Source organism: Thermobia domestica, chromosome 3 (assembly GCF_964235325.1).
Source record: "Thermobia domestica chromosome 3, izTheDome1.hap1.1, whole genome shotgun sequence".
Classification (NCBI taxonomy): Eukaryota; Metazoa; Arthropoda; class Insecta; order Zygentoma; family Lepismatidae; genus Thermobia; species Thermobia domestica.
In genome coordinates, this window is record NC_137456.1 from 181732110 (window position 1) to 181755765 (window position 23656).

The following is a 23656-nucleotide window of genomic DNA, read 5'->3' on the forward strand; positions in this document are numbered from 1 at the left end:
TCGAGTAATAATCCACTAGGACTAGAAATGACTTACCCCCAAATTCTAAGATATCAACACCCATTTTTTCGAATGGTAAATTTGGTATGTCATGGGAAATTAACGGTTCTTTGGTATTTGACATTCTGTACTTCTCACACGTCGTACATTTAAGTACCATATTTTCTATATCCGTTGCTAACCCTGACCAATACACTATCTGTCTTGCTCTTGCTTTAGTTTTTTGCACTCCAAAATGACTTTCATGCAACTGGTTTAATACTTGTTTCCTTAAACTAACCGGTACAATTACTTTTTTACCCCAAAACACTAGCCCATTTTCTAGAGTAATATCCTGTCTCAATTTATGATACAATTTTACACTGTCATCTAATTCCTTCTTATCATCTGGCCAACCCTTGTAATACAGATCCAAAATTCTACCTAACACAGGGTCTAATTTAGTTGCTTCAATGAACTGCTCTTTACGTGCATCACTAACTTGTGAGAGGTTAGACTATGGATTACTTCAGTAAGTGACCTGTCGTCTTCTTCAACCTCATTAAGATATGACCTTGACAACAGATTTGCAATGTGCATGTTTTTGCCTTGTACAAAAAAGTTTAAGATTATAATTCAGTAATTTGAGCTTTATTCTTTTGTAATCTACTAGAAGGCACATCTGCTACATATTTATTCATTATCGAAACTAGAGGCGTGTGATCTGTTTTTACCTCTACTTCCCTACCATAGATGTACAAATGAAATTTTTTCACCGCATATACAATACTAAGTAACTCCATTTCGACCTGTGCATATGATTTCTCAGTTTCTGTAAGGCTACGAGAACTCCAGGATGCCCATTTTATTTGAGACAGCAACCCAGCCCTTCACATGAAGAATCACATTGTAATGTAATTTTCTTATTTACGTCAAAATTAGCTAACACAGGAGCACTAGAAAGTTTTTCTTTTAACGTTTCAAAAGCCTCCCTATGTTTCGGTAACCACTGCCATTCAATATTTGATTTTAACAATTCCCTTAACGGTGCAGTGATTGTAGAGTAATTTGGAATGAACCTATTTACGTAATTTACCGTGCCAATTACTCTCTGTAGTTCTTTTAACTCAAGTACAGCTTTCACCATGTCCCTATTAGGTCTAATTCCCTCTCTACTGTACACATGCCCCAGGTATTTAACTTTGTGTACCTTGTATTGTAGTTTTTCAGGATTGAACTTAATGTTCAATTTTCTTGCTCTCTCTAGCACTACATTCATGATTTGATCGTGTTCTTTTTCAGATTGTGCCCCTATTAAAAGATCATCAAAATAGACCACTACACCAGGAATATCTCCAAAACACTTTTCATTTAATTTCTGAAACACTTCTGGAGCTATGCTTAGACCAAAAGGTAGCCTTAGAAACCTCCAACACCCATACGGCGAGCTAAACGTACACAATCTACTTGACACTTCATCAAGCTCAATTTGATAGAAGCCATCTTTCCAATCTAGAACACTGTACACAGATTTTTTATTTAACCTTGCTCTAGCTTCTTCCACAGTAGGGATTATTGCATAATTTCGTTTAAGAGCTTTATTTAAATCTTTAGAATCCAAACACAATCTCAGGGACCCATTAGGTTTTTCAATTATAACTAGATTGCTTACCCAACCCATTGGATTTTCTTCTTTACAAATAATTCCATCTTTTTCCAGTTTTTCAATTGCTTGCTTAAGTTTAGGCTGTATACTTAGCGGCACCCTTCTTGGTGGCTTTGCAACAGGTTTTACGTTTTTGTCAACTTCTACGTGTAGTTTCCCCTTGTACTTACCAATACGTTCAAATACATCTTTATTTTGATTTATAAAACTACTCTTGGCCGTTGTTGCTACAATATCAACAGGTACTCTTTGTATTAAATGTAACTTTGTGCACGCTCTTAGGCCTAATAACGGCTTAGCTGCGTTACTTACACCTTCAACTATTACGAAATCCAAGTATTCATCCGCGTTTTTTGACACACAATGTAAGTTTACAATACCTACGGGTTTAATTTTATGACCACCATAGACTTCTAACAACATTTTGTAGGCCTAACCTTAAATTGTTGATTTACACTTTTAATTCTCTTATTGGAAGCACGTTGACTTCTGCACCTATGTCCAACTTAAATGTGATCTGTTTATCTTCCACCTGAATGGTTTCTTCCCATTCTTGCCTTGCTGACATTACTGCATTAATGTGAGATATTGACACTTCGAATAAATACAGTACATTACTTGTGTCCTTCGTTTCCGCTACTTCTTCCTGTATGCACTGGACTTGTTTAGCCTTCCACCCCACTGCAAAATGATTAAACTGTTGACACTTTCTGCACTGTTTACCGAACGCTGGGCACTGCGCTTTCTTATGTACTGTGTTGCACTTCTTACACTTGTATTCATTATTGTGAAAACGCGGGTTCCTTGCAGTTTGTTCTTTACACTTATTTTTGTCCTCTCCTGTTGTCCATGCTTTTCCTGGCGGAGCTGATGACTTTTTCCCACTTGCAATTTTTCTTCGCACTTCACTAACTTGTTTGTTCTGTATGGTATATGCTTGTTGTCTGCTCAATTCCGCTGCACGTCCCATTTCAATAGCCTTATCTAGTGACAGTTCTCCTGCACGCAACATTCTTTCCTGTAATACCTTATCACGTATTCCTAACACAATACGATCTCTTATTGTCTGTTTGGTCACCAAATTCACACGTCTTAACAAGTTTCTTTAAATCGGTAATGAATGAGTCAAACGATTCTCCTTTATCTTGCACACGGGAGTTAAAAACATAACGTTCTACGACCACGTTTTTCTGGGGATTGGAGTAAGTTTCAAAAGTTTGAACAACTACCTCGTACTTCTTTTTGTCTTCATCACTTATCTCAAAAGTGTTGTAAATTTCTACAGCTTCTTCACCAACTACATTCAGTAATATAACAACTTTGGTGGCACTGGGCTTTAAATCTTGGCCGCTTGCAGTCATATAAATATCAAAATTTTGTTTGAGTTTTCTCCACTTCTCACACAAATTACCGGTAAGACAAAGTTCCTTCGGGACTTTAGCTGACTGCTTTTTTAGCTAGATGACAGTCTTACTGTTAAAAGATAACCGACTGCGCCATGTATCGTTTGCTATGATAATTAATTAATACACTTAAGTGTATTATGCTAGAACGTATTTATTATTAATTTATAATTCACTTTACAGCGAACACACATTACATCGCATGCGCAGTGCTGTCACAGACTATATCGTGATACCACTTTCAATGTGGCCAGAACCACTTGACAACTATTGCATCCATTACAATCAGTACGCTAAAACTGAGGTATTAAATTACAAATTTAGTATGTAGATATCATTGAAAGTCCAATCCAAGCTAATGTTGGAAGCTACGTAGGCAATCGATAAATTTAGTCAATTGCTATCAATATATTTAAGCAACGTTGGCTTCTTTATAAAATAACAGGCATTCACGCATGCAGAAATATACAATTTGGTTTCGTTTCGTATGTTTAGGCTTAACACCCTTACGTAATATCGAGGTTATCAAGGAGAAGACTTTCGCTTAACTTGACGTCCGAACCGTTACTTGGTTTACGCATGAAAGGGTTGTGGTTCGACCGAGAATTGAAATTTGGACACGTTGATTAAAAGCTGAAAAGGAAATAAAACTAATGTGGAGGGTTTGATATGTGGAAACGTCGCCATGAAGTTCACACGATTCGCATTTTTCATTCTTTTTATTTTTTGTTTTAAACCAGTTATTAAAAAAACAGCTGGTGTAAACCAGCCAACCCTAAAAGTAAACACTTCTTTTAAAAAATACACAAATAATAACAAAATTGTATGTAGTATTTTTATTTCAAAATATTCCATACCCTTTTTTTTGAAACAAAATTAAATTAAAATAAAACATAAGAGAAATACTTAGATTTATATGATAGACTTATAGGCTGCACATCTAGAGATTTTGGTTCTGTATATTCTTGAAATTCTACAGTTAAGTGTTATATAACGACCGTCACGGTTTACCCAATCCTCAAGTTTTCAGAATTTTTAACAAGAGGGATTCAACATATCATTACGGACCTCCCCCACCCAAAAAAGGACTACGGAATATATTTGAGTTAAGCTAAATACAACTGCACAAAAAATATGACTGAGTGGTTAGCTTTTGCGCTTCTATCGGGAAGTCGGGGATTCAAGCCAGGATTCGACCATTCTGACAAAGCTTTTCTTCATTCCATCTGTGAATGTAGAAATAGTGCGTGTGCTGTGAGTTGGCTGACTTCCTTTCTTATTGTTTTTAAATCGTTATTATTACTAATTACCAACAGTGACGGTTTTGCGAAGGTTAGGGGAAGCGGTCTTTCGGACTGAAGCCTATTCCCCAAAGTTACGGAATGTCTAAAACAAACGAAATATCTATTAGTTATGCCTTTACTTATAAACTTTAAGCTCCCGTCAAATAAAAATTACGAATGTTTAGAAAAACTAAACATTAGTAAGAAAAACCCCTCCCAAAATTTTTTTCTAAATCCGCCACTGATTCTCAGTATAAAATGATCTTCAAGGCTGTATCTGGAAGATTATTGCTAAACATATAAACGAAACGAAATATTAATAATGCCTGTACTGAAACTTCAAGCACCTCCCAAATAACATTAGAGCATTTGAGAAAACGAAACAATCAGAGAAACCTCTCCCAAAGTACTTTTCTAAATCCGCTACTGATTATTTGTGTAAATTGGTATTCAAGATTGTATCCGGAAAATTATTGCTAAATCATTGCACAGCTACAGTATAACAGAAATGTGGAAGTACGGTTTGACGGATATATTGAAAAACGTACGTTTTGACGGATATATAGAAAAACATAAGTTTAACTTTTGCGCTAGAAGCTAGAGTACTAAGCTCTTAGAAATGAAACACGGATGACAAACTAAAATGATCTAGAGAAGAAAAAATATCGATAAGTCAAAAGTTAAAATAAAGTTAAATAGCCTCTAAAATTGCCCTCAAATTCTTCATCTTAGCTTTAATTCGTAAAACATGTGCTCCATCCATCTTGATGGTGAATTTCAGAGGCAAATATGCCATTTAGGTCATGAAATTCTTATCTAACTATAGAATATACCATGAGAAGGCTACTTAGATAGAAAAATCATGAAAATGAAAAAAGCCAAAACTTCCAAAATTCTCGTTTTTCCCAAAAAAGCCGTCTTTTTATGTAAAAAAAACATCGATTCAAAAAAGCCGGCGTTTTTGCATCTCTACATATGCGCACAATAAGGCATGCTTATCATTATGTTTATTAGGCCGTAATAAGTCAAAGCTTTAGGGCCCTATTAAAAATGCCTGTAAACCCATTAAATGTCATTCATCTACTTGCAGTCTATTTTGCTATTGTAGACATTCCAGAACCACCTCCAAATAGGGCTGAGATACACCTTGCAAACTACCTCCGGGAATTAATCAATGACGCTGCAGATACAGTCATGTCAAGATACAACGAAGACGTTACTGTACACTTTGATTTGGATGATGAAGTCATTGAACCAATTGATATCACCAACTCTGGAGAAGCCGATGAAACTTACGATGAATATGTGCAAAGGAGAGCATCAGAGACCTACGGTATTATGAGTGGTGAGTCTGTAGATTGGAATACAAAAGGAACGCAGTTGAATTATGGAAAAGTGAAAAATGAAAGAAATTGTCGCAACATCCGTTATGCGACACTACAAGAAAATAACGTCCCGAAAACATTCCTACCGTTTGTAAAAGCAAGTCTCTTCTGGTGAAACACGCAAAGACCATTGCGTGAGGTGTCGCTTGCCGTGCTTCAGAACTTTCAATCAGCCGTCGGTGCACATTTACCTGTGCATGACGTAGATCTACGCTTCATTTACGGCCTCAGACACAAGGTTGTGAGTATTCAAGCGGGCGCTCGATATTGTTTCACGTAAAGTAACCAAACTTATAGCTATTTTCCATATTAGCCAATGTGTATCTCTAACGGCGTAACTAGTTATGGTCTTCTTAACAGGTGTAGTGTTGCGTATGTTCGCAGTTTAGGGAGTGTTTACCGCCTTTATCTCCCACGTTCGCCGATATAAAAAACACGTATGTCCTACTTTTGATTCTTTTATTCACTGCAGTAGTTTCAACAAAATTCCCATTGTTCCTTTCTAGTTTTTGACCTTGATAAAATGTGTCATATTGCCCTATGTTAGTAATTTAGGGGGTGTTTACCCCCTTCAACCCCCACGTTGTCCGATATAATAAAATACATATGTCCTACTTTTGATTCCTTTATTCACTGAAGTAGTTTCAAGCAAATTCTCATTGTGTATTACTAGTTATGACTTTGTTCAAATGTGATATTGCCCTATGTTCGCACGTCAAGGGGTGTTTACCCCTGTCATGCGCCACTTTAGCCGATATAAAAATACACGTATGCCCTACTTTTGATTCCTTTATTCACTCTAGGAGTTTCAAGCAAATCGGAGTGTGACACTACAAAACCCTTCTTTGTCAGTATCAATATGTATTTTTTTTTATTTCTTGGCAACTATTGCCCGGATTTAAACGAAATTTGGTTACAAGTAATCCATCGTCTGTGAATTAAAATATACATATTTGGTGGCCGAGGTTGCCCAAGAAAAATCTTGATTTGATTTGAATATGGAACTTTATTTCTTGGTAACAATTAGTCAGATCTAAACCAAATCTGGTGAATGGGTAGCCCATCGACCAAACAATAAAAATCGCTAAATTTTGTTATGGGCTCCTTCAAGGGGAGGCTACGCACGACTTTTTATAGAACTTTATTTTTCGATAATCACTGTCAATTTGAACGAAATATTATTGGCAAGCAGCCCATTACCTAAGGAATAGAGATCTCTAGATTTAATGACCGAGCTAATCCAGGGACAGTATCGACTCGAATGTATATGAGTAAGCTAACTACTTGCGAGATCTAAACCAAATTTATTTTTTCAATTCTGAACCAATTTTGGGTAAGTATACATTCGCTTAGGAAATAAAGATCTCTGTATTTGTTGACTAAGCTCGGCCATGAACAAGCTCCGCTTGCCTTGTATGCTGTACTTTATTTCTCTGGCAAAATTGGCTAGTTTTGAATGAAATTGCGTTAAAATATAGCCCATCGTCCATAGAGTATAGATCGTTATATTAGTGACTAAGTTCAGTCAGGAACAGAGTCGGGTCGATGCGGATCGTCTTATTGTGTTCATTTATTTAACGGTGATTGCTGACTGAAACTCATTAAAATTTAATGGACAACGACCCCAACGTTAAGGAATGCAAATCGGTATATTTGGTCACCAATCTTGATAATGAATAGACTCGGCTCTTCCTACATATGATGCTTTATTTTTCAATAACTATTCACGAAAGTCAACCAAATTTGGTGGACAAGTAGCCGATCGCTTACAGAATGAAGATGGCTATAATTGATGGTCAAGCTAGACCAAGAGAAATATCGAATCATCTTGTACGTAATAAATTATTTCTCAGTAACTACTGTTGGATCTGAACCTAATTTGCTAGGTAGGAAGCTCATCGTCTAGAGAATAAAGACAACTATATTTGATGGCGGAGCATGTCCAAAAAGAAGATCGGCTCTTTATTTCTGAGTAACCAATGAGCCACCATGACCGTTCGTTTCTTTTTGTGTATGATACTTCATTTCCTACTAATTGCTGGCCAGTTTTTAAAGATATTTTGTTTTCAAGTAGCTTACCAATTAATGAAATATATTTGTAGATGGCTATATTTGGTGATCAAGCTCTACTAGGGAAAGAGTAAGCTTGGCTTTATGTAGTATTTCATTTTCCTGTAGCTATTGGCCAAATCTAAACTAAATTGGCTGTAGTTTTCAATTACCACTTAACGGATCTAAACGAAATTTGTTTTCCAGTAACTCATTGTGTTGGTATATTGTGTGTCCGAACTCGGTAGGAAGTAGATTCGGTAGTCAATTAGCGTATTGTCCAGACTTGTTGGCTGAGCTCAACAAGGGGCTCATTTCGACTAGTATATACTGCTTTATTTTCATCAACTATTGACCGAATATGAAGGAAACTAGTTTGCAAGTAGCCCCTCATCTAGGTAACAAGAATCTCCATCCCTCGGTACCAAGATTGGTGAGGAACAGGCTCAGTGCGACTTCTATGATGTATTTTATTTCTCGGTAACTATTGGCCGAATCTGATTGAAAAATGGTTGACAAGTAGCCCATCTTCTAGGAAAGAAAGATTGTTATTTTTGATAACCGAGTTTGCTAGGGACATGCTCGAGTCGCCTCGTCTCAACTTGTATTTGGTATTGATTTCTTTGTTACTACTGGCCGGATCTGAACGAAATTCGATGAGTAAATAATCCATCATCTAGACTTTAAAAGTAGCTATTTTTCTTTTCGTCTAGGGACTCGGCTCTGCTCGATTGTCTCCACTTCTTCGTGGTACTTTATTTATTGTTTACAATTGGCCGGATCTCAACTAAATTTTTTGGGCAAGTAGTCCATCGTCTGATTAATGGAGATCATCATGTTTAGTGGCTGGACTTGGCCAAGAACGAATTATACTCAATTTGTATATGAAACTTTATTTCCCAGCTACAACTGGCCGGATATGAACGAACTTTGGTTTGCAATAACCCATCGTCTAAGGATGGAGATTTGGCAACATTGCCAATAACCCATCGTCTAACCCATAGATCACTATAGTTGGCCAGCGAATTCGGCGACAGACGGACTCAACTTGGTTTGTATATGATATTTCTTTTGTCACTAACTACAAGCCGGATCTGAAAGAAATTTTGTTGACAACTACCTGTACTCTGTGGAAAAGAGATCACTATGTCTAGTTACTGAGCTGATCTAGAGACAGGTCCAACTCGACTTGTATGTGGCACTTAATATCCCGGTAACTATTTACCGGATCAGGGCCAAATTTGGAGGGCATTTATCCCACTCTTTAGGAAATCAAGATCGGAATATTTGGTGCTCGAAGCTAGAAGGGGATATTTTCGGCTCGGCTTGTAAGTAATACTTTATTTCTCGGTAACGGTTGGCCGAATCTGTAATAAATTTTGTTGGCTTGTAGCCTATAATTTAGAACAGATGTGCCAAACTCTCTGTTTACATCGGACCATGACTCGTCTTCTGCGTCAATCGGCTCAACCGGAGAAAATAAATAAAATATATTTTCAAAGGCAAAATAAAAGATATTATTATATTAAACATAAATAATCAGGTAAAAACATTCAAACGCGAGTTTCTACTCTAGAAGAAAAGTTAGAAGTGAAGATTTGACACACTTATCATCACGTGTAAAGTACAAAACAAATTAAAGGGAGTGTGTTTTATACCAAACGTTTGCCTAGAATTTTTTAAAGTTAAAGACTGAATTCTAAGAGTGGATCTACTATGTCGTCTATCTGTCGAGTGGATCTATCTGTCGAGTAAAAAACTCTCCATATTTTCTTTACTTTTATCAACAGATGTTGAGAAGATGCCATTCATTTAATAAAGGAATTAATAGGAACTCAATATGGTACTACAGTTCAAAACCAAGAATTCAGTTAAGTGGATGTTCCTAAATTTTACAAATAAGACGATTACCCGCCGCGGTCACAGAAAAGATCAAAGGGTCTTTTCTGGTAAGATAGTGAAATCGGCCCTTGATCTAAATTGGGTCGCTATTGGCCAAAAAGGCTACTCTTGACCTAAAACTACCTCAAAAAACATTTTGACCTCCTATCCCCCTCCTTACCGAATTATCGTATCATACATGCTCACAATTGAATATTTTTAAATTTTGGTGGGGTGGTCCAAAAATGTTGAAAGTTTCGCAGATTATAGATACTATGTAGATGCAAATGTGTATTTTTCGCACAGTTTTTCCACCATTTTATGGCCCTCTAGGTGAGAGCCCCCTTCAAATAATTCTTTGCCAAAGTTCACAATTTTCCTTTCTTTTGCGTCCCTTCCGCTTCGGCGTTTTTCGGCTGCTTCGATTGTGTCTATTTCGAAACAGTAACACCAAATATATGTCCCCAACAGTGCTTCAACTTAACCGACTCTTGCACAACAAAGTTACACACAGCTCGCGGTAGAGAGAGCATTGATAGATACGAGGAACCGACTGTATTTGTTTACAGTTTTATTTCTTTTTGACAGTATTGCCATCACTTTCAGACTCCGAAAAAAAATATGTTGTACCTAAGGTTGTAACAATTTTTTTAATCAAAAAGTCAGGAACGTGTCCTCCCCCCCAAAAATTCTACAATTTTTTGAAATTTTCAACGCGCAAAAAATAGAGAAAATACGCATTGATGGTTTTGATAAAAATACACATTTACATCTAAGTAGTATCTACAACCTGTGAAACGTTCAAAATTTTTGGACCATCCCCACCAAAATTTAAAAAATATTCAATTGTGAGCATGTATGATGCGATACTTCGGTAAGGGGAGGGGTAGGCGGTCAAAAAAATTTTTGAGGTAATTTTAGGTCAAGGGTAACCTTTTGTGTCAATACAAACCCAATTTGGATCAAGGGCCGATTTCATTATCTTACTAGGAAAGACCCTTTACATCGTACATGATTCCGGTGTTCAATAGTATGTATCAGTGTAAATAAAGTTTCTCACTTATGGAAATTAACAAGTCCTCAACGAAATCCAAACTGTCAGTCATTCATGTGAAGTCTGCTCCTAATGCAAGCAGCATGTCTCCTGACATCAAAAGCCCACTGCTCTTAAAAGTTGTGCGGTATTATGAAAGAAACAATAGCTATCCATCTACTAACCTGGATATCCTTGTGGTCTTTCTACTTTTTAAAGAACTACAGCATTAATTAAAATTTTATGTTTTTACTAAATTCTTAAATATGTTTTTGAATGTTACATGCACTAATCATTGTTTGACCCACTTGAGACAATTTGATATGCCTGATCTAGAGAATAAAGATCACTATATTTCGTTTCAGAGCTCATTGAAGGACATACTCGGCTCGATCTGTATAGGATAAATTTTTCTCTATAACTACTGTCTGTGTGTGTACAAAACTTGGTAGGCAAGTAGCGCATAACCTAGTGAATAAATATCACAACATTTGATGGATAAACTTAGCCAGAAAGACCTTTACTCGATTTCTATGTAGTATTTCATTTCTCGGTATCTATCAATTGGATCTGAACCAAATTTGGATGGCAAGTAGCTCATCATTAGAAGAATATAGATTATTGTACTTAGTGGCTGAGCTCGGCAGGAGACAGCCCCAGTTCAACTTGTATATTGTACTTTATTTCTTGGTAACTATCGTCCGAACCTCAAACAAGCTGTGTTTGCAAGTTGCACATCGTCTAAAGAATACAATTTACTATGTTTGATGACATTTCCTCCAGGGACAGAATCGGGTAGATTAGAATGTGGTACTTTATTTCTCAATAACTACTGGTCGGATCTTAACAAAATTTGGTGGGCGAATAGTATGTCGTCAATGGAATGAATATTGCCATATTTGGTGGCCGAGTTCGCTCCGGGAAAGGCTTTCTTGGACTTAAATGTGATACCTTGTTTCTCGGTAACTACTAGCTGGATTTGAACTAAAGCACTGGTGGTCGGGTAGCGCATTGTGTACGGAATAAGAATCGCTATATTTGGTGAGGTAACTCATCCAAGGAAGTATAGGGTACTTTATTTCTTGATAACTACACGCTAGATCTGAACGAAATCTTGTTGACAATTGCCTCATCGTCTAGGGAATAAAAGTCCTTATATCTGGCAACCGCTAATTCAGAAACACGATTGAGTAGACTCGTATGTGGTAATTATTTTTTCTTGGCAACTACTAGCGGGATATGAGCTGAATTTGTTGCGGAAATATCCGATCGTTTTGGAAATGAAAACGTTATATTTGGTGACCATGTCTGGTCAAGGATAGGTTCGGCTCGGTTTGTACAGGGTACTTTATTTCTCGGTATCTACTCGGATGTGATCGGTGAAAATATGTTGAAATTATCCGGAACTTGCACCGCTGGCCCGTTGCAATAGGTAAATTTCGACCAAATCTACCTCAAAATGTTTGTGTTAGCAAATATTTCTTTTTCCGCGCGTAACTCTCAAACACGTCATTTCTGAGAGCACCAACATCAAAATTATATTTCTTCAAAGCCAAACAAAGAAAATGAGACCACTTTTGCAATCGCACTATCAAGGAGATCATGGGAGCCTACTTTCTACGTTTGACAAGGAACTATTTTACTTTCCTTCTTTTCTCATTTATCATGAATTCTTTATCGTTGTCCTTAAAAGTACAAGTATTTTGGTATTCAGCATTCTGGTATCTTTATGTTTGCCATGATCGGTTCTGAGACTATTTTAAACTAGTATATTTCCGTTGTTCATTTACATTTTACATTTCTAATCAAACTCTGTTGATATCTCTGAACCCCAACATTTGTACTTTTCACCATTGCTTTTCCACTATATCGGAGATGTTCTCTATGCTTCATTAACATCGATGCTTCATTATCATTTTGTCTTGATTTTTGCTATAATCTTTATCTTCCAGTTTTTCAAATTCATTATCACTGTTAATTTCATATTCTTTCTAAACATTCGGATTCTTAAATTTTCTTCTTCCAATTACGGCTTTTAGATTGTGCTTTTCTACCAAAAATATTTCAGTATTTTCGCAAGCATAAGGTTCTCATTCATCAGACTGCAGTTATAAATTATCACTCTACATGTCCAGTCATGAAAAGTAGTGAGTGTCTAGTTACTTACCAAAAGTATTATAATTTATTTTTCTTTTCTAACAGTTGACGTATAAGTATGCATATATATATATATATATATGTGTGTGTGTGTGTTTGTGTGTGTGTGTGTGTGTGTGTGCGTGTGTGTGTGTGTGTGTAGTTTTGTAAAAAGCACTGAACTCCTCACTACTCACACAGACCTTCTTTAACACTCATAGGGCAGAACATTTTCTGCTTTCCCGTTATAATCTCTTCATATTGTGTTTTTAAAACAAGTTAGAAAAGTTCTAGTTTTTCGTAGAAGTCGCCCATAGTGCAATTTTCAGTTTGTTTCTTATGTATGTTAACGTTCCTGACATATATCACGCAACTGTCCTTCCAGTTCATTTACAACTTATTACTAGTAAATTATACTTTTCAAAGATGTATAAGATATTGTACGAAAGAAAAATCCCACTCCTAAGATATTATCTTCCCCTAATAATATGTGAACTGTCCTATCGAAAGAACTAACATGCTCTTCATCTAACTCTTGAACAGCAGTATACCTAGGACATCTCTATCCTTATCATCAAGAACAAACAAAAGACTCACTTAAAACCTACGCAAGTATTATTAAACAGTAATGCAAAGAAACAACTACAACTGCTGAACTTAAATTGATAACATTACAACATATCTTAACTGCCACAACTAGAGTATTCATATTAACACTATAGTATTAATTTAAACCTCTGCATTATATAAAAAATCCATATCATCTCTTGATTGTTCTCTGGTTTTGTTCATTGGTGTACGAAGTATCTGTGTTACTTACCTTAGCCTTCTTAGTGAGATATTTTTAAACGCTCTTTTTTGGTAACATATTAAGTATCCATCCTCAATTCTTACTTATAAACTCTCTAAGAGGCATATATTTTTCGACTGAATGTTCATTAATTTTAACAGCCAGACGAAATTTCAAAGGATGAAGCCTACTATTAACGTGAGCTTCGTACCACGATCGGATCTTAAATTCGATGTAGTTGGTGGATGAACAGACCATCATGCAAAATCATCCTTCATGGTATAGGCAGTTTCCAACCACACTATCTAGTCTCCAATAAAGCTGGATTGCAGGACCACGTTGGTTTTATTTGAATTTGTTTCTAAAATCACTTTATTGTTCCCCTGTCATAAAATACCCTGGTACTTGTATGCATCTGCCCAGGCTTACATTGAAATATAGGGAGCCGATATTTTTTTTTTTTACGAGAAAGGTAAAATTACTTAAAAAGGATGGAAGAACTTGGTACTGAATTACAATATATTATGAGTCTTTTGCATACTTTAATGACCGTTGGTTCATAATATCAACTTATTTCCTATAACATTTTCACTTGTATTACATTTCTTACATTTTCTGTTAATTTTGAAGAATATTGACAAAGGGAGGAAGTATATTAAAATAAACGACAACAAATAAATTATTTATAACAAGGCAGGCTACAGAAACGTTGTTTTTATTGCTCCCGTTTTTTACCAATAAAACTTCTTTTCTTCACATTTTTATAGGCCTAATACATCTGAGAAAGCCTAGTACAAAGAGTGTACTCTTATACTACCGTAAGAAATTAGTTACCATCAAATATAGCCCATTTTCTAAAGTCAGTATTTAATTATTTGAATATTACTGAACTTTCAAAGTTCTACACATTACAAATTATCATTCATACTGAAGTAATAAAATTTTATTCAATTATTTTCTCTCAAATGGTATTAATATTTGACGTTACATTTCAATATTTTCCAATATCAATATCAGGTTACTATTTAAATTACATACCATTTTCCTTGAACAAATACATTTATCATCCTACTTTAAAAAAATAGTTATCACAATATTGTAGCAAAGCAATATAAAATTATCTATCTTCTATAGAAATATATAGCAAATAAAAAGATATGGCTAACTTAAAAACTCACTTGCTTTCTGGAAACTGGAACAAGCCCTCTGGCTTTAATTTTAGTGGATATTTAGTTGAAATGTTCAGCATAAAATAAGCTTAAATTCTGCTTCTACTTGTTATTAATATTTTATATATTTCAGAGGTTTACTAATGACTAAAAGTTCTAATATTTTACGATACCTAAAAAACTGATGGAAAAGCAAATTATAGATTTGAAGTTACGTTACCTAATATATATAAGGAACCTTAAATTCATTTAAATTATATAATCATAAAATAAATTATATATTGGAATTTCATTATTTTGTACAATTAAACTACTTCGGATATATAAGTTTTCAGTTTTGTTGTGTATCAACGTACTAAATTTTATTTCAGAAAAAAATAATTATACAAATTGGCACACGCAAAATAGCCTATTGAAATATGATATCCATAGAAATATGATATCCATTTCCCTTTACCGTTTTCAGCTAATAAAGCTGCTTCGGTAGGTTCTAAAAAGGGTTACTGATAGCTATATCCGGCTTTGTTTGATTTTGTCAAAAATCAAACATTGAATCCGTGCCGTACAGCAGTGTACATTTTGTGTGAAACAGTTCGTGCAATGCACGTTGATTGTAAGTGCAGCAAGAGCTTCGTCGAACATTTAGTGATGATCGGCGACGTGGGGCTGCAGGTTCAAGAAAAATGATCAGTTAGTGCATATTCCAGCGGCGAGAGACTGGATCCGTATAGTATAAATCCCGTACTCGTAAAAAAACGCTAGCCGATCACCTGAAATATCGAGATATGATAATAGCCTTGGAGTGAACGCGTTGATGGTACGCTGGCATTCCCAACTCTTCAATTTGTGGACAGTTTTTTTATGCAGTCTTTGTAAGCTCAAATTTTCACTCTCACCCTTTTTGACATTAACAGCTTTAGAAATGAAATTAGTCAGGAATTTGCGAATGTCACCTATGACACTCTACATCGAGTCATGGCAAGTGTGCCTGGGTGATAGCAGCAATTCTTTGGTTGTCATTTCCAAATACATTGTAGACGTTTGAGCCATGAGGTCTGATTCTTGAATCCAAGATTGGCGCGTATATTCACGTTCTTTTGTATTTTTATTGTGTATAATAATGTGTTATAGTACTTTTAAAAGGAGTAACTTTAAATCCCACACCCTATAATATGCTCGTTTGTTTTTCCATTTAATTACTTTAATTTTTTGTTCTAAATACCTTCAAGAAGAGCTAAGTTCATACATAAAGTTCTGTCTCTCTTAGTCTCAGTGCATAATCGTGGAACGTTAAACTACAAGTTTTATTTGATTTAGTTTTAAAAATAAAGTTTTAAATTAACTTTGATATTCCTTTACACATAATGTACATAGGATAATATTTCTTCGTATGATGAATCTTCTTACAAAAAAATATGTATACGAAAGATTGTAATGTAAAAATAAATCTCTTGGCTATCTTGAAAGTTCTAATACCCCTAAAATGTAAATTCGTATTTAATAATGATATTGTCAATAATACTGGCAGTTTTTGTTAATTTCTTCTAAAATATCAAACTTACAAATTTCGATCATTTTTTATGTAAGAGTGTAGAAATTGCCTTTGACATGCTAGAAGTTTTCGAGTCATAAATAAATCCTATATTCTATAAAAAAAAGCACGTTATTTTTTTCATTGATTTTAGTCATTTTACAAATATGCATGCTGGCTTAATCTCTATAGCCTACCCGACAATAGAAATGTAATATAGAATAATATAATATTTGCATTATAACCATATTAAAAATTTATATTTAACTCTGACACTATTCCACTATGTGATTATTTGAGAAGAATTGGTATATAAAACACAACATGACGGTTTATTGATATATCTCAAGAACGAAGAAAATGAACAAAAAGGCATGCAATTAAACGTAGTTAAGTTAACTTTTACTGAATAATAAGGATGAAGAAAGCTCTTAACAATTATTAAGCAATATACGTTAAAATGGCATACATCTACTTATTTTCACATATATTACATACATATACATACAATTGTTTCAAGTTTCTTTTAGGAAAATGAACAACTTTTTATTTTATTTTCGCTATAATTACATCTTAGTTAAATTTTATATAATGAAGTATTGGATTTACATTATACATATTTTTAATTCAGTGGCAAAATATCAAGAAGATTTTTCACCCTAATCTTTCCAGAATTATTGTTTATTAAAATCTGTCAAACATGACATTTGCAATCAATTTACTGTAGTTATAAATAATCAACAATAATAAGACAGGAATAACAAATGAAATGAAAAAAGCCCTGTGTTTTATCTTTTAGGTTACCATCCTGTCATTCGCCTGGTTAGTTAAAAAATAATGCACCCTGTAAAAAAAAGAAAGAAAAAAAGACGAACTAGGTTTTAAGGCCGTAGACTACCGATTGTGATGCTAAGTTTTAACCATGCCCTCTTGAATTAAAATATGTTAACCATTTGTTAGAAATAATATCGTTATACAGCTTGTTGCATTGCATTACAATAGGTATTTTATACAGGATATGTGACATATATTACATATTATGAATACGATATATAATTAACATATGCACATAATTAAATAAACTCTAAAGTTAAGAGTTTGAAAAAGACTTTTTCTCTGATATCTTCCTTAATTTTACTCGTTACTTTCCAACAAATTATGCAAATGTGATAATATTCTAGATGTATTTGTTTTTGTTGTGAAAATAATTTCATTATCATAATTAAGTACACTTAAAATATATAACGTGATTATAACAATGATTTTAGCAGCTAAAAGGCAACAAAAAATTTCTAAAATTAATCAAGAAGACGATTTTAAATATATTTTAAATGCTGATAGTTTTTGTAATTTATTACCTCGCTGTATAAGGGTTTTATGATTTATTCCAAAAACATACGAAAATATAATTTCATTGTTTATACACGTATTGATAAAAAGAACTCTTACAATATGTTTCTTTGCTTTAGTTAACGTTTGTTAATATTTAGTGTTTTTCAACTAGAAAGTTACACGTAATAAAGATATCAGTACACATCTTTGTTGTAAACTGATTCTTAAACTCAAGTTAAGGATTTAAATTCTTTAATTACAATTTCGGATTGCTTGTTTTATAAGACATACTTCCGCTACTATTTATTAAAGAATTATTAGTATTCTGTATGGCATGTCATATATAGCACACTATAATGTTAACCTATTACTGTAATTATCTTCAAAACAGTCATTATTTCCCGTCAATCACAAGCAGATTATTTTATGTTTTAAGCCAGTGTGTAGTATATATACTACAGTCCTGTTTAACCGAATCCTGATCAACTGACTTTCTGGTTTAACCGAATCGCTAAAAGCAAAGAGTTTACCAAAGAAAAGCCAAAAGAAAATATATTTTTTCACAAACAAAATTAAATTTCATTGTTTTCACTTTAGTTTAGCAATGCTCAGTTGTGATGTTCAGTTTTGAAGGCATCATATGTTACACATAGCGTATTTTTTAAGCAGAAAATATATCAAGTATACAATATTTTATATATAAAAAGCCTTTCTTCCGGTTTAACCGAATTTTCGTTTTTCAAAAGCACCATCGGTCCCATCAAATTCAGTTAAACTAGATTTTGGTGTAGTTTGAAAAAAGAAAAACAAATAAAGAAGAAATTAAAATATGAGATTAAGTTCAGTCAATTTGCAACTTTTGGGTCATTCTTTTTCTCTTTTCTGTAACAATAAGAAAACGCGTTTCGTTCATAATAGTAAGGAACGTGTAGGGATATAAAATTGCAATTGTTATTTTAGACTAATTCAATTTCGTAAGACTTTAAAAACTGTTAATGCTTGATTAAACATATATAGGCAACTAAAACTTTTCCCAAAAATCGATAATCAACATTTAAAATTTTTATTGTATTTATCTTAAAACCATACTCATGATATCATTGACTGAATTGCTATCGAGAAAATATCGTGCAGTACAACTTACTTTATTTCACAGCTGCGTTTGTTTTTTCTTGAAAGCCGGAATAGGGAAATTATAGGTTAAGATTTATCTAATATCAATTTTGATTTAATGTTCCAACAACGTTATGACTTTAATAAATAAACCATTTTAATTATTTCTACAGATATCTTTGTCAGTATCTCTGGAATCCCACTACAAGGCCGTTTAAGATCCTTACTATTATTCGTTTTATTTTTAAAAAATACTGACTTAAACACCAGAAACAGCTGTAAATCAGTATTCATGGTTAATGACAATTTGATTGAATCTATTCCAAACAAAAGAGTAACTTTTTTTATTAAGTATATTTAAACAATTATTGAATAGTTTGAGGGCAAATTATATTTTAAGAAAAATCGTATCAATTCTTTTAAAAGGAAAGGAACTCCCTTATTATTAAGGAGTAGGTTTATTCTCCATTATTACAGAAGACCCAAGTTCGATTCCAGTAAGACTGGATTGATGTAGTTGGAATCCTACCTTAAGATGAATATCAACATCTCAATATTCTCGATGCTGAAAAGTCATGTTAAACTTAAATCAAGCAATTGATCCTATAAAAACATAAATATTTATCAGACAGCACCATTATTTAATTTATGTTTCACTTATTACATTTACAAGTAAATATTTTTGTTGGACTTTAGAAAAGGAGCTACATTTGACAGAATAACAGCACAGTTTTTTTTATCTACTTCATTACTATTTTATTATGTTCATCAGTATCTTGAAAATCAAATTGTTCATTCTTTTAGAAGGATTTTATAACTTTTCTATATTTATTATATACTTCATACTCATATATGTATAGACACAACAGGCACACACGCTTTAAACCACAGCTGAAAAGCACCTATTTGTTCTTTAACTTGCAGTTAATAAAAATTATGTCTTCTAATATTTTTTTGTAATAGCGGTATCTTTTTTAACAAATGTAACAACAATACGTAATATATATATTCGATACACACAATGACACGTCAAGTATGCATTCACACACATTTGCTATACTGCGATTTACCGAATGTTGATATACGAAACAGTTTTAATATAGATATTTAAATCGGACATTGTATGCTAGTAATTCTTAACAGTTCTGTTTAATATTTCCGCAAATATTGATGTATATTTATTTTTATAAATCACTACTTGAAATACTTATTATTTCTTTGTTTATAAACTCAGTAAACTTTCCTTGCTTTTTGGTAATCTTTATCATCCTTCCTTCCCAAACAAAATATTTTAAATTTCTTGTAGATGCTGTGAGAGAATCCAATGTGATGTCAATACTTAGTCTTAACATTAACACAATCATACATCTTCAACGTCTTTAACTGTGCTCATTAATGGTGCTTACTTTCTGACATATTTGTCATTTCGTAGAAACACCTGTACAGAAAGATGAGGTATAAGTGGCTCTGACATTCCTTCGTTTTATTTTTGTGGTTTATCTTTTTCACGCACGATTTCAAAGAATACCATAATAAAAGTTCCAAATAGTTTCCACTTTCACCGACAGACGTCACTATCTGCAGCACACAGGCCATCTGGCGGTGCCAAGAAGAGTTTACCATTACTGCACACACACAGTTGATAGATTTCGTGGCGACTGGACCGCGTACTGGCATCAGGCCTAAGAGTAGTGGAAGCAGTTTTCAAACTGGGCAGTATTATATTAGAAGAGTCAAGTCTAACCTGCAATACAGAAAACAAATTACATTTATTTATTACAGCATGAAGAATACAGTTATTATTAGTAGTAGTATTTACGTACATAGTATGTAATCAACTTCTAAAAAAATAGCTCTTAAGCGAGTTTTTAATTCGCAAGCACAATTGCAAAGTATCTCAATAATAACTAGGTACAGGAATCCGAAATAGCTTTTAACTGTTCGTGAAGAATACTATTTTATAGCTCTGAAAAGAAGGGGGAGACAAAAATAGTATATTAACGGGTTATCGAAGCAGAAACAAAGACGTCTAATCGATAATAACGTATGCTAATGTAATGCAATTAGCATTGCTGTGTCACGTTTCATTCACTCTAAATTTATATCCTTTCGTTATCTTACTTTTTTATATTAAACATTTTAAATAAACATTTATTACGACAATTCAGCAGGTTGAAGGGAATGATGAATGTGGAAATTCTGGTTTTAAGAAAGCAAAGAACACAAAAGACTAATCTGAGTGTTTTTATTTCCATTTGGTAATTTCTTAATCATTACAAACTTCCAAACTATGCTGTGCATAAGTGTCGGAAGTCATGGAACCGTCCGTCCTTCTATCAGGTATCAGAACAAAAATGGTAGATATCGAGAAACGGTGGTTTGGATCCAATTCAGCGTCCCAAGAATACATTCCATCTCTTATGTTAACCCTCTATTCAAATGGAAAGAGATTCAAATTAACCATTTCCGGTGTCAATGTTGATCACCATAGAACAAAAACGGTAATAGATAACGAGAAGGGTTACTTTTGTTATTATTTTGCAAACGACCAGCGTCTGAAGACAGCATATAACTATCTGCAACACTCTATCCAAACTGAAAGTGGTTCAAATTTACTAGAGCTTCTGGTTTCGATTTTCATAGAGCGAAAACGGTAATACTTAGGGAGAAGCGATTTTTTGCAATCGACTCAGCGTCTCTAGAATAGTCCAGTCAAATTAGCTCAAATTTTGACAAAACTTTGAAGTAATTTATATAAAGCTGAAACTTTGTGTGGTTGTTCATTGATCTATCTTCATCTCTCAAAGTTCCCAAAAATCCGATGACTAGTTTCGGAGTTATGACGTCATCAATATGGCCACCTCTGGAAGTTCCAGCGTTATCTTTAAACATTCGTAATTTCTCAAAGAATAGAGAGAGACTCTTCGTTTCTGTACTAAAGTGTGGAAAATTGATTAGAAAACACACAATATAAAAAGATAATGTATGTATCTTATTGATGTTGGGGGAAATTATTGAGTGAAAAATGTGGTTGTGTTCTTGAACTCATGGGTTAGCACTGATTCCGTTCCATTCCGCTAAATTATTAAATCACAAAGGAAAATCATATAAAGTTGAAATTGTGTGAGATTGCTCATTCGTTTGTCCTCAAGTCTCCAAGAATCCAGAAGTAGACTTGGCCACTATATTGGAAAATGGCAGGAATTTTTATTTCTACACTAGTTACACTTTATACAGGGTAACATGTAAACCATTCGGTGTAAGTGTGAAAATAAGGTATCATTTTCTCCGCAAAGACATTCTCGTCCATGCTTAATATGTATTGTACTTCATGTGATACAATTGCGGAAGAAATGTTGACAAATATTTAACATATAATAAAGATTTAAGTGGGTTTTTTATGTTTCTATATGTCCTGTGGCTCTTCTAGATGATAATCTGTGTATATCCAAACTGTGAATATTTGAGGTAGCGTAATAATGTTTCAAATTCATGATAGAGTCAAGTAGTAAGTAATGCATCTGTAATGCTAAAAGCTGGCAAGAACATTACAAATTACATTCGGTTGATTTTGGCAGAAAACTGTATTTTTTTCAATGTAGTATTTTACGAAAGTTGATACCATTACGATCATGATAATGAGGTTTAAAATAGAAACACTGTATTTACTTTTATATTTTATAGTTTAGTCTTCATCATCATCGGATCATTCTCGCATGATGATGCATTACTTACTACTTTATTCTACCCTTTCAATGAAGACACATTAGTAAATATGTGAGACCTGCCTGCTTGCATCCAGATCTTCTGCTGCAACCAGGTTTACAACCACAACTGATTGGATTAAGCAAATCCTCTGGAGCAGCCAATGAAGTACTCCCAACATTTATCCATTCCCAGTCTCTAGGATTTAACTTTTTACCAAGCTATTGTTGTAACTGGTGATAAGTTCTGAGTGCATGCTGGCGTACTGCGTCTCTGGTTGGCGGAAGAGAAGTGATTTCAAACCTGTCACCGAGAGTCTTGACGTAATACAACTTGAGTAAAAATAGAATGCTTTAATTCATTCAAGTTTCGTGATTCTCCTCCACCATAGAGTGCCAAGAGAAATGACTCTCCTGCAGCAGCATCTCATCCGCCATTGCATTAGCATGCTTGAAAACACTCACTGAGTATTGAACTATTTTTTTAACAAGTTGAAGATTGTTTTTTTCCTTTTCTTTATATAGCTGAAGTGGTGTCACAGTCGGAGACAGCGTGACAGAAAAGTAAGACATCTCTTTCATCAAAAATTACAGTGGCCATCAGCCATCTCTTCTAAGCCAGTCGTAATTTCGCTGTATCAATAATACGATCTCGGTTAGGCATGTCTAGGCATTAGCATGGTTATGGATGCTGCTGGACAAGATCTAGCAACAAGCATGATCAGTATGTCTGTGTCATTTGCTACAACTGTCACTTTTGTGTTTACGTCATTTTCACATGCGCTTAATGCTGTTGACACAATAACTTCATCTGCATCATCATCAGCTTGAATTACCTATACTCCTGCATTCTGTAATCGGTCAGAAAGAAAACCTATATGTGACATTTGTTGGCCTCATTGTTAAGAAAAGCTTCCTGGGAGACAGTAGTATGCGTCATGGGTGTGAACTGAAGGCTTCAAATTGCTTCTTCGCTTTCTCTCTTCTGACTTCGTGGTAAGACCCTGATATCAATCAAAAATTACAGTGGCCTCATATGGGAATGAGTTACAGCGTATGTCACATATGACTGGAATACATCTTCATATGTAGCTAGCTTTGGCCAAACAATTTTATGCAAAAGGAATCCACCGTCCATTAAGAACAGTGACATTATTACATGGTGTTAGTGTAGCTAAAAGATTAAAGAACACTGATTTCTG

At 34.2% G+C, this 23656-nt stretch overlaps 1 protein-coding gene across 2 annotated transcripts in view; it reads right to left on the reverse strand.

The window, feature by feature from the left end:
- Window positions 1-14304: 14304 nt before the first annotated feature.
- The window catches only part of Scgdelta (sarcoglycan delta), a 589315-nt gene continuing 579963 nt past the window's right edge, over window positions 14305-23656 (reverse strand). For both annotated transcript variants that reach the window (XM_081752054.1, XM_081752055.1), the window contains one exon: window positions 14305-20494. In XM_081752054.1, coding sequence (XP_081608180.1) covers window positions 20309-20494 — 186 coding nt within the window. In that variant the 3' untranslated portion in view covers window positions 14305-20308. The remainder of the gene's footprint in view (window positions 20495-23656) is intronic.